The sequence below is a fragment of the Halichoeres trimaculatus genome, unplaced genomic scaffold (genome assembly GCF_033239565.1).
Source record: "Halichoeres trimaculatus isolate MK-OKI-2021-1 unplaced genomic scaffold, fHalTri1.1 fHalTri1_scaffold_22, whole genome shotgun sequence".
Lineage (NCBI taxonomy): Eukaryota > Metazoa > Chordata > Actinopteri > Labriformes > Labridae > Halichoeres > Halichoeres trimaculatus.
In genome coordinates this window covers 9,015,075-9,026,514 of record NW_027437200.1, presented here as the reverse complement: position 1 = coordinate 9,026,514, position 11,440 = coordinate 9,015,075, and the positions used below count along the sequence as shown (strand labels likewise).

The following is an 11,440-nucleotide window of genomic DNA, read 5'->3' as shown; positions in this document are numbered from 1 at the left end:
AATGTGTACTTAAACACAGTGAGAGGTAAAAACAGGGCTTTATTTGAGCTGTAAAGTATTTTTATATATCACAAGAGGAGAGTAGGAATAGACTGAAGACTAAAGACAGGGGGAAAGAATACAGCCTCTATCACATGTAATTATTCACATCAGGAACCAAATTAATGAGTGTAGCTACATCTGGTCCCTTGACTGTTCTCTTAACTTCAACGTCTGCCTCTGACTGAGGACTGTGTTGAAAGGCTCCATGTTTTTCTTTAAATACACGGGAGGTTTGATCTAAAAATAGTCTTTCCAGACTCTAAGGCCTAAAATAGACCACAGACATGCAGTTTGATCACAGCTCTCCTGATCCAGGACTGCTTTAGAAGTAGTTTGAAGAAGGAAATACAGTTTCTCAGTTACAGAGGAAAAAAAAAATCTTTGTTGCTGTCTTTGATTTGCTTCCATACTGTTAATTCCTCATTTAACCACCAGGAGGTTTCATTGAGCAGCTGGGGGTCTTATTCCTGTTCCTCTGGCAGGTTGTCAGAAACTCAGGAACTAGAGATGACATAGAAGATAACAGCTGCAGGTGTCCTCCACATCCCAAACAGAGTTCACACTCCACTAGTATGTACACATTCAAAGATACACACATGCTGAGGGCCAAAGGCTGGACATGCAAATCAGTGTTTGGTTGGACAACATTTGAATTAGTCAAATGTGGAAGAACCCGATAGCTCGGTTTGCTTACCTCTTTAGGTCCAAGCCAAACGTCTGTATCTGGATGAGCAGCTCAGAGAGGCTGATGATGAGTTTGCAATATGACGCAATGACAGTATTGGATATTTGTGCAGTTAAACGTTTAGACTTAGGTTGGGATGTGTTCAGCTCTTAAGCTGCACAGCTGGAAAATAGCTGTCTTGGCTCTGTCAGATTTCAAATGTACATTGAAAAACTACTAAAACTGCATAAAAGGTTCCCACTGAGAGATTTAACTAAACAATGTTAGCCTTTGGTTTGTCGACTAATTCGGGAAGCCAATACGTTTTTTTTATTTATTTCAGATGTCACCATCTCAAGTTAGCCCACTATGACCACACAAAAGATGGAGCTGGAGGAAGTTCTTAGTGACCTGCTCATTTTGCACAGGCTTTGTTTGGTTAAGATTAGAAAAGCAAATACCATTTTACTTTTCTGAAGAAAAAAAAACCCCAAAAACCCTTGATCGTTACTGAGCTGGAAGTGAGAATGTTTATTTGAGAAGGTGAAATTGAGATGAGGATAAGTCACTAGGTTTGGTTGGCAGAGTGCAGCTTTAAAACAGAGGATATGGTGCTAACAGTGATACTAGTTCAACAGTAAGAACAGAACTTAAAGTAATTTATTATTTTCTCAATAACTTTAAGAGAGGGTATTGTGCTTTTTTCTAAGTTTTCATCTTGTCTTCCTGGTGCCCCCATAGTAACTTTACTCATATACAGCCCAAAAAAACCCTGTTCACTCTGATTGGCCAGCCCTCTGGAAGCCTGTCAGGGCGGAGCTATAGGGTAGATCTCAATGTTTGAGGCCCACCCCCAAAATGTGTTGTGAACCAGTAAGGACAGCCTTGTGAGGCGATATCATCTTGTGTTTTTTTAAGAACAGAGTTTTTGGGTTAACAGACAGATTTAGATATTTCTACAAAATATGAATATGCAGAGGTTTGAAAGTCTGCACATGTTGAGTCTGTACAACCAGCATTGTTACTTAATATCCATATTCAAATATGGAAACGCAGAATAGACGCTCTTTAACAATGAATGAAAAAACTGTCTGCTACAACATGCAAATCATAACAAACACTGACTCAGTGAAACACACGAGGCCACAATAATATATCTGTAATTTATTCAATAAATCTCAGATAATTCATTAGTACTATTTTACACATCAATTAAAATAATGGAGGGTTGACGCATGAACAGACACAGACTATAATTACCCCCCATCTCTACTTGTCAATAATTTAAATGTGTGTGTGAATAATACATACAGTGTGTCGCTCTTCAGTCAGCCCTGAGTGCTCCTCTAGTTCACACACAGTCTTTCACACACACATACACACACACTGAACACTGTTTGAACATTGACATAGATCCACAGTCTACAGATCAGTTTCAACGATAGCTCTGTGACAGAAATGCTCCATCGAGGTAGAAACATCCCTTAATCATTGATTATGATGTGAACCTGAAATATGGTGAATAATACAGTACTGCAGGGTCGACCCTTAAAGGAGCAGTTCAAAGAGCTTTAAAGTGCACCAGAACAGCATGATTATCACATCCAGTCCTCTTCAGCATCAAACATAACGGACAGACATCTCTTATCGTTGACTCTGTGCAAGTGAGTGCATTGATGCATGTGCAGATATGAGTAATACAGTGGTAATCCAACATTACTATAATCACACATCTCCCTCTAAAACGTGACAGATTAACATGAAGACAACACAATTTATCAACAGTTATGGTCCATTCCAGTGTGCCAAATCATCAACACATCAAATGTAATGTTGTCTTTTGTCTCTTTGCTAAGTTACTCAAAGATTCTTTATGTTATCTGTTAGCTGTCTCTTAGCTTAACAAGCTAACTAGCTATCCGCTCTGTTTCCCTCCAGTTTTTCTCTGGACAATCTGAAGCATCACAAACAAACACAAAAGGTTTGAGGATAATCTTCAGAGCTTCTAACCTCTTTTCCACCAGTGCTGAGAGTGGGTAAAAGATTTTTCCAGTAAGGCAAAAGTAAAAAGTTGGAACAAATTAGCTCAGCCAGAAACTAAAAGTTTAGCGTACAGATGGAGTAGTAACCTAAAAAAGATTAACTAAGGATACTACTCGTGTTTTTTAAGTAAAAAATAAAATCCCAACAGGGCAGAAAGCGCAAATTATAATTATGTTGAATTTTGCTTTCCATACAAAACGTTTCATAATTGAACTAGTCCCAATTTGGGGCCCTCAGACCTCAGCATCCATTCTTTGAAATGATAAAAACCTCTATATTACACCCATAATTTTCAAACCTGCAAGTCAAAGTATGAAAATATTGATAACTGTTGCTCAATAGATTTTTTTTATATTGAAAAAAAAAGTATAATTTAAACCCACAATTTCATAAAGGTATATCCAATTCAAATAGAATCACACAGACTGTTTTTTGTTTTTTGTTTTTTTTTAACAAATTAGTTTTCAGTATTTGGGCTGAGTAAAAAAAATTGAGGACTTCATATATTAGAAATGCCCACTGCAAAATTTTCTACACCCTACTCATTATTCCTAGCATGGCCCTTACATTTTTTCAGACGTTAGGCTCTGTTTTTTTTTTTTTTTTTGTAATACAACTTGGGGAAGGCATTTAAGGTTTCTTGGCTGTTCAAAAACTATGAATCCTGGAATTCTTTAAGTTTACAACATTTATTTTCTACTTTTTTAAAATTCAATTCTAAGAGTTTTTTGAAATACTACCAAAATTATTAAAATTATTAAAATTTAAAACAAATTTTATATTTCTTAAAACTCCTTCCATTTTTCTTTTGCATGGCCCAATTTGTCTTTCGTATTTCACAAAAGAAATTGAGATTTCTGAGAATTCCCCTTGACAACAGCTGACTTTGCTTGGATGCTTCACATTCTAGCTGTGATTTTATGATGAAACATGAAAGACACGAAAGACTGAGTTTAGTACGACCCTGATCTTTCTATCAGTGCAAATCTAAACACGTAGGTCCTGAAAATGCATTAAGATGAAAATATTGCAAAAATTGTAACTACCACTGTAGCACACTATGGCTTTTCCTCTAAGAGAGTACTGTACACTAAAAACACAGAAAGCAGGCTGTGGTTCCTTTGTTCTCATTTCGTAATGTTCACAATGCAGAGCCTTAAACTGGCCATAAAACCTTTCTGGAATGATTAATAATGTAGGAAACATTAGAAGATTAACATCTAATTTACTGCAAACTAAAGCATCTAAAGATTGTGAACACCAAAGAGGAAGCAGCCATCAAAGTGATGGAAACCGAACCTACAGTACACGTTTTAACAGCACAGTGACACACATTTCACATTTAAAGGTCCCAGCCGAACCCATCAGCGAGACGTCACAACATGCTCCAGAGACATCTTCTGAGGTTCAGATTCAAGCATGGCTTCTCAAAGACGGGACTCTTTAATCCAGCCCCTCTGAAAGTGCTTTACTGATACACGCACTCAAATATTTCTGCAGCTTCATCAAGGCCACAACTTCCTGATACACAGGTCACATGGAGGGAAAGAGGAAATAAGAGAGCACGTGAGGTTAACCAAGGTCAGACAGAAAGACTCATCGGGCTCAAACATGGAGGTCTACGGAGGATGAAAGGGGCCATCTGAGGAAAATGCTCGTAGGATATGAGTCAATTGGAAAACTTTTTTTTCTTTTCTTTGTCTTCTGCAAAAGATATCAGTTGTTTAACATCCAATTTTTTTTTCTTTGTGTTTCATTGTTTTTTCTTTTAAATTGAAATTTGTAAATTATTTTCCTAATTTCTTTCTTTTTTTTTTCAATTCAGATTTTTCACTCACAGAAACAGTGCATGCCTTTTTACATTTCAACATTTTGTTGGTTGTATTTTGACTTCAATTTTTTGTTTTCCTTGTTCTGTAACCAAAATCACAGAAAGCGTGTTAATCTTTCTAAGTAAAAAAGTTTTTTAATAGCTTTTACTTTACTCTAAAAGGAAATTGTTGCCACACATGGAAGGAAAAACACATCAGTGAAACATTTCTTGTTAGAGCAATAGTTTCTACAGTTATTAAGTTTTTTTTTTATACCTCAACGTATTAAATTCTGCCATTTCTTTTTCTAACAGAATCTTTCTTTTGTAACATGAAACTGTCTTGTTTGCCTACAAGTTATCAACAAGATATCTTCATGTTATCATGAGATAATGTTGAAAAATCCTGAAGTCAATCTTTTTTTCCTTGTGTGACAGCAAATCTCTAACGTATGCAAACTATTTCTGTCTTTGAAACAAAATCAGTCTTCCTGTTTCACATTCATAATCCTAACTATTATTTTAAAATACTCTTGTACCCTTTACCTTGATTTTTTTCCTCTTTCTGAGCAAATTTGAGTTTTCTTGCAATTATCTTAAACTTTTCTTCTGCACACAGCTTTATGTCTCATTTTAAGCCATTGAAAATAGAAACCTGGGGTTCACAGGTTAAGAATCTTAGTTTAGATTTCTCATTTGGCCCCTTTCGTCTTCCATAAAATTCACTTGCAGCCAGCAGAGACGGATCCAAGTTTAGTCGGATAAATGTGAAGTGCATCAGAAGGAACCGTCTGAAAGCGGACACGTGTGGTCAGGCTGACATTATCCACGTTTTGAATGGAATATGAGCTCTCCTGGGTGCCAACACCTTTCTCTGTCCTTGAGTGAACCTATCTTAGAGGTAGTTTATCACCTGGCGTCCTGTTGGAACATGTAGGAGCTGCTCAGGGACAGAACTGGCAAATTTTCCAGATATTCACTCAACCAGACAGCCACCCCGTGGTAGCTTAGATTATAATCCTCTCATCTCCCTTTGTCCCATATTTCCCCCCAGTGAAAGCCTGCATGCTGCTCTCAAAGGCTTTAAAACATGGAACAGGTATAAACTCTGCAGGTGTGCGTTTCTTCTTCTGGCATGGCTCGGTGTAAATGTGCAAACTTTCCCCAAATCTCTCTGTGATCACTGACACTTGAGGAGCTTCTTGGGGTGCTCCTTTGCGAGCTGGTCCCTCTGTGGTCCGTAGATGCAGTTGGCCTGCCAGGAGAACCACACGATGATGGAGATGATGGTGGTCTGCAGGAGGAGCATCACCCCGTAGGTGGAAGCAACCGTAGGTCCAGGTAAGCGAGCGAGGGTTTCAGGGGGCAGCAGCAGGTTGGGACTCAGCAGGATGGCCTTCACCTCCGCCTTGATCATGTGGAGTTCATCCAGGATGGAGAGAAAGGTGCAGCAGTGGAACCACTGGTGGCTGTGCCCCCAGATATCAAAGCGACCTGGAGCGAGCCGCTCGGGGAACTTGCTGATGTTGAAGACAGCAGACACCACAAGCCAGAAACAGTGGCGGACAAAGAAGATGGAGGTCGAGCTGGAAGCAGCAAAGGAGGAAGAGGTGGAGGAGTAAGGCGACCTGGTGAGGAGGCGGTAAAAGACAGGCGTGGAGGAGACGAGGAATGGGAGCAGGAAAACGAGGGTTCGGATGACATATCTGTGCTTCCTCCATCTCTGACGAGTGTTACAGCACGACAAGACGCAGATGATGGCAACAAGACAAGCGCTGGGGATGTAGAAGGTCTCAAAGAACGCTGTGAACTCTGGGAGTGTGAAGGATGACGTCAGAGACTCGTGTTTCAGGTCAACATGGGACCCATTGTGGCTTCCTTTCACTGCAATCCCCGCCTGAGGGTGGATGTAGTAGTAATACGCCAGGGATGAGCCAACAGTGTAAGCACTGATGGTGCCATAATCCACAAAGAAGCAGACTTCTCTCACCACCAGAGACATGGAGTTCAGCAGGTGGGCCATGCTGCTCGCCATCAGTAGACAAAACACCCCGATGAAGTAGTTCCAGAAAGGGTAGAAGAAGGAGGAGTCGCCATGTGGGGCACCTTCCCAACTAAACACCTCCACAAAGTAGTAGGAAAAGACAAACACAGGGAGGAAGTGAGTCCAGAAGTTGCCTGTTTCATTAGTTGGCCTGAAGGCTGAAAGTAGGCAGTCCCTCAGGCTGTAGTTCGGGAAGCGGTACCCGGTCAGAATGAAGTTCTCAATGACTCGAGGTGGCACGTCTGTGTGCCTCAGGAGAGGTAAAGGCTGACCACAATTCAGACGCATTATGACAACTAAAACAGTCCTTCAGAGCAGTCTAATTTATTGCTATAGATGATTTCAGCCTCCACACTGTGCACTCTCCCGTTCAGGAGCAGATAAGGCATCCATTGGTTGTTGGGGCTTTAAAGCACTTCCAGCTTTATTCCTCTTTGGACATCTGATCCCAGCTCATGCAGGCCCTTGAGCTGATCCATACACCAGGACAGGGCTATTATGTTGCATCACATTAGAGGACTGGAGTGAGAGCAGTCTCCAGTGTCAAAAAGCTCCTGCTTAATGATTTTTTCCTTTTAGTTTCCTCTTGCGTCACAAAAGGTCAGAGAGCCCCCCGCACGCACCGCTGATCCTGCTCCGCGATGGTTCAGAGTCTGCAGGATGATCCTCTCTTATCAGCACTGTGCACATTCACGTGTCTTTCTTTTCTGCATAGTTGTATAGCAGCAAACCACACTGAAGGTCACTTAATGCTATGTTACAAGGTTGAACAGGACGCCTACTGGTGCTTCATTCAGAGATGTCCTGAAGACCGTCCGCTAAGCTCTGCGGTATGTAGGTCATGCCGGGTGCGAGTGCACTATATCAGGCTGCAGCAGGCTCCTGTTGTCTCTGGTTAACCAGTCCGTGTCCACGTCCCTCTGTCAGTTCATCCGGCCCCCATTCCGTGCGACGAGAGGCGCCGCGAAGAAGAAAAAATCCCCTGAGAGGAGCAGAGAGAGAGAGGTTTTCAGAGCCGGTGCTCAGTCCTCTAACGCAAGGTCATGTTAAGAAATCTCCTCTTTCTCACCGGGAATTATCGCAGTAATATCCCGGCATGAAATCCAGAGACGAGCCGCTGCCGTCCAGCTTTTTAGAGCTGCTGGTTTCAGCCGGCATTTCAGTCCAAACCTGAGGAGAGTGATGACTGTTTGACAGGTAGCGGTGCATGTGTGAAGCTACCGGAGCGAGAATAGAAGACTTCCGGTTTTTAATTTCAAAATAAAGCTTCTTTTGTTAGTTGTCGATTTGGATGTTATTTGCATGGACAAATCTACTGTCGGCTCCCGCTCCTTTCAGTGCACTTTTAAACCAAAATGCAAATCTATGTTTAAATGGCCATAGGCTACATATTATTTAATAACAGGAGATGACAGTAATTACTGAATAACCCATGTATACTAAACTGAACCACAGCCAAATGAAGCCTACATCGTTTTATGGTCATATAACAGCGCAACCTTTCATTTCATTTCATTTATTTTTTAATTTATTAATGTCTTTCCTTAAATAATTTTATCTGATTTTTCTCACAAATGTCACTTAACAGGTTCAAGTGGCATCTAAAGTTAATATGCTTATCTTATTTAGAGTGACAACCAGTTTTTTCCCTCCCTCATCAGAGTTTTCTTACTCCTAACAAAACAACTCAGACATTATTTTTGTCTGTCAAAATCTTGACTTTTTTTTTTTTTTTTTTTTTCTGAACTGGTCAGGTGAAAGTGGCTGATGTTGAGTTGCCATTCTTAGCAAAGTAACTTTAGTATTTGTGGTGTAGAGACATTTCAACACAACTTTAATTTGCAAACAAAAAACAAACTTGAAAACAAAGTTAATTTTAGAACTTCACTCTACATGTGGCTTTGAATTTAAAGGGCTCTGACAATGTTACAGAAAAAAATATGATTCACATGGCGCTCAAAATGGCCACTTCATCCTGTTTGCAATAATCTTTTTTGAATTTTAACAACTTCTGTACTAATGTGCAGTCCTAAAGTTGAATAAGATCATCATAAATTTCAAACGAAAAAAGAAAAAAAAAAAAAACTTAAAAAAAAAACCCTCTTATTTTGAAGGTGAGAAAGCGCAGTTTCCGACTTCGTGCTCGTTGAGTATATTGAGCACTTCAGCGCAATGAACTACTTTGAGCTTTGATCCTCCTGTTCGGCTTTGGTTTCTGTTTGTACGTGAGGAGCTTTACGCGGATATGAAAGTCGATAAAATTATCATGAAAAGTTCAGCAGAAGTGGGTTCGTGCCGTGCTTTAGAAACAGAGCTCCAATCTGCTTAAAATGCACACTGAGTCCCTGAGTACTCCTGCCAGAGGGCTTCAATAGAGTGTTTTCATGTGACGTAATCAACTCGAGCTCGACCATGTTGGAGGTATTGTGAGAGAATATTGTGGTTAGCAAAGCTCTCTGGATTTCTAAGGCAATAAACTGTCATTAATCTCAACATTTGAGTCTGTTCACAGCATTTCCTGTCAGGTAGGTCATGTTCTCTACCCATAGCATCTTAAAGTCACACTTTAGGATAAGTAATTGTAGTATGATAGAGTATAACTTTGATTATGAGGTAATTCACGACAATAAATAGTACTTAAGTAAAGCTCAGTGTCTTTCAGGGTCTTTTGTAAAGTGAGCCTCACCCATAAGAACATCATTTACTCCATGGCCCCCCTCTTCTATGAAAATTATAGTTGTAACATCTATGTTTTCATACCTTTTGGTCGATGATGATAAGGATGCTAACTCCTTGTATGGGTCACTCCCACTTATTAGGTGTAACTTTTCAAAATATCATTCTTTTTCTTGCTGGCTGAGTCCTTCACAAAGAGTTTTACGGTACTCTGTGTGTTTTTCCACACTTGTTGACTAATAGGACATCTCAAAATCATATTTTAGCCTACTGCGTACTTCTATCTCTGTCAATGCAATGTTTATGTTTGTGTTACTCCAATGCAGCCGCACATCTGGGTAACTACCCAAAATGTAAAGTCAATGCAAACACTCAATGTCTGCCTGAGAACCATTTCCCCCACGTCCTACTAAATATACATACGCTTAGCGTTTTCTGCCTTTATTTATTTCTGCTCTTGATTATCTAATAAAACAGTTATGAGTCACAAAATGTTCACATGACGTACAAATAAGAATTTTAAAGTTTTTAACAAAAAAAATTAGTTGAAAAAAAAAAAATGAAACGTAGCCTCCCTACAGCCTCCCTTAGTTGATGATGCAGCATTTTTTGACTCTGCAATTTCTCTAGTTTTGTTAGTTTTGACTCAAAATTGCTTCAAAATGTAAAGTTAGTCTAGGAAATGTTGATTTTTTATTTCCATTCACAGATTCCAGCTGGAAGCAACCAATCAGACCATCAGGTGCAGCTAGGCTGCTAAGCTATGGTAGCTATAGTTCCTGCTAGTTTGTTAATTTGTTTTTTTTGTGTGTACCTAAACTTGCCTCTAGTTTCATTTAACAATGGCACGTATTGGATTTTAAGGGTATTTTGAAGGTTTCTTTGAATTTGTTAAAATTGCTTTTAATATATGGAAAATGAAACAATACATCTATTATCTTTATTTTCAAATACAAAACTAAGGTATAAGCAAAGAAACAGTCCTTAAATCTCAAAAGCACAATTGAAAAAAGTATGCCAGCTTAAAACCTTTAGCCCTTGATTCTGATTCAACTCTGAGGCTAAGTTTGGTCACATTTATAGCATATATGCTTCCACACACTAGTTTAAGTATGTCATGTCATTCACAGTGGTTGTCTTGTTTTGAAGGCTCAGTTTGTTGCAGCCCTTTGCATGCCATGAAAACAATACGTGGCTCCCTCTATCAGGTCTTGTTCATCAGTCCGCCCTGCCCATCCATCTTCCCATTTACCCTCCAGCGATGACTATTGTGGCCAGATGTCAGGAAGTCTTTGAAGCAGCAGTTTTTGCAGGATGGGGTGGAGGTAGAGGAGGAGGTGGAGGGGATGTTTAGTGGCCACTTTCCAAATTCCCCAGAGGAGTAAGAAGCAGGCAACACTGGAGTGCGAAGCAGACTGGGAGAGAGACGCTACATGCCTTTTTAATTAGTGATTGACAGGCGGTGGAGGATTTAATGGACGAGGAGTCCCGCCTCATGCTTCAGCCCTGTAATGACATAATGCACACACATGGCTGAGCAGAGTTACATTGCAGAGCCACAGAGGGATGCACATTTCACTGAAAATCATAGAAATGGATCAAGAAATGGAGGGCTTTTTACCAATTTTCAACCTGTTTTAAGTTCTCTGAATCCATTCTCAATCTAAATTTTTTTGGACCCAGAGTGTTCAGAAAGGTTGAAGATTACCATAATTACTGCACAGAGTAAACACTCTCTGTGCAGCGTCTGTCTTCAGCACTTTGACCAACAAGCATGAACGTCTCTATTTAAAGTGCAGGAGCTGTGTGCGTGTGAACACAAGACAAAGACTCACCACGGCATCAAGTATGCAGCGAGTCAGTCACTTGACTGGTCATGTTCTGCAGGGAGGTAAAATCAAAGCCCTGCAGGCATGAATATGATAAACTCATGATCACTTCGTATCATTTGATGGCTTTTCAAACAGGGCCACACATTTCCTGCAGCTTAGATGCTGAAAAGTTGCCACAGGCTTTGCACGAGGTGTAATAAAGCGTAACGTACAGTGAGTAAAGTAACAAGACAAACTGAGATTCAGAACAAAACTGTTAAAAAATGAAAGATCTGATGGAGGGAGCTCTGCAGCAACATGCAGCTGAACAAGTTTATAGGAACTGATCC

The 11,440-nt window shown here is 40.0% G+C and overlaps 1 protein-coding gene across 1 annotated transcript; it reads right to left on the bottom strand.

Moving 5' to 3' along the window:
• Positions 1-1,855: 1,855 nt before the first annotated feature.
• paqr9 (progestin and adipoQ receptor family member 9) lies at positions 1,856-7,798 on the bottom strand. Its single transcript, XM_074662257.1, has 2 exons — positions 7,673-7,798; positions 1,856-7,585 (listed from the first exon to the last, which is right to left on the bottom strand). The coding sequence occupies exon 2, from the start codon at positions 6,889-6,891 to the stop codon at positions 5,740-5,742; it is 1,152 nt and encodes a 383-aa protein (XP_074518358.1). The 5' UTR covers positions 6,892-7,585; positions 7,673-7,798; the 3' UTR covers positions 1,856-5,739.
• Between the last annotated feature and the right edge of the window lie 3,642 nt (positions 7,799-11,440).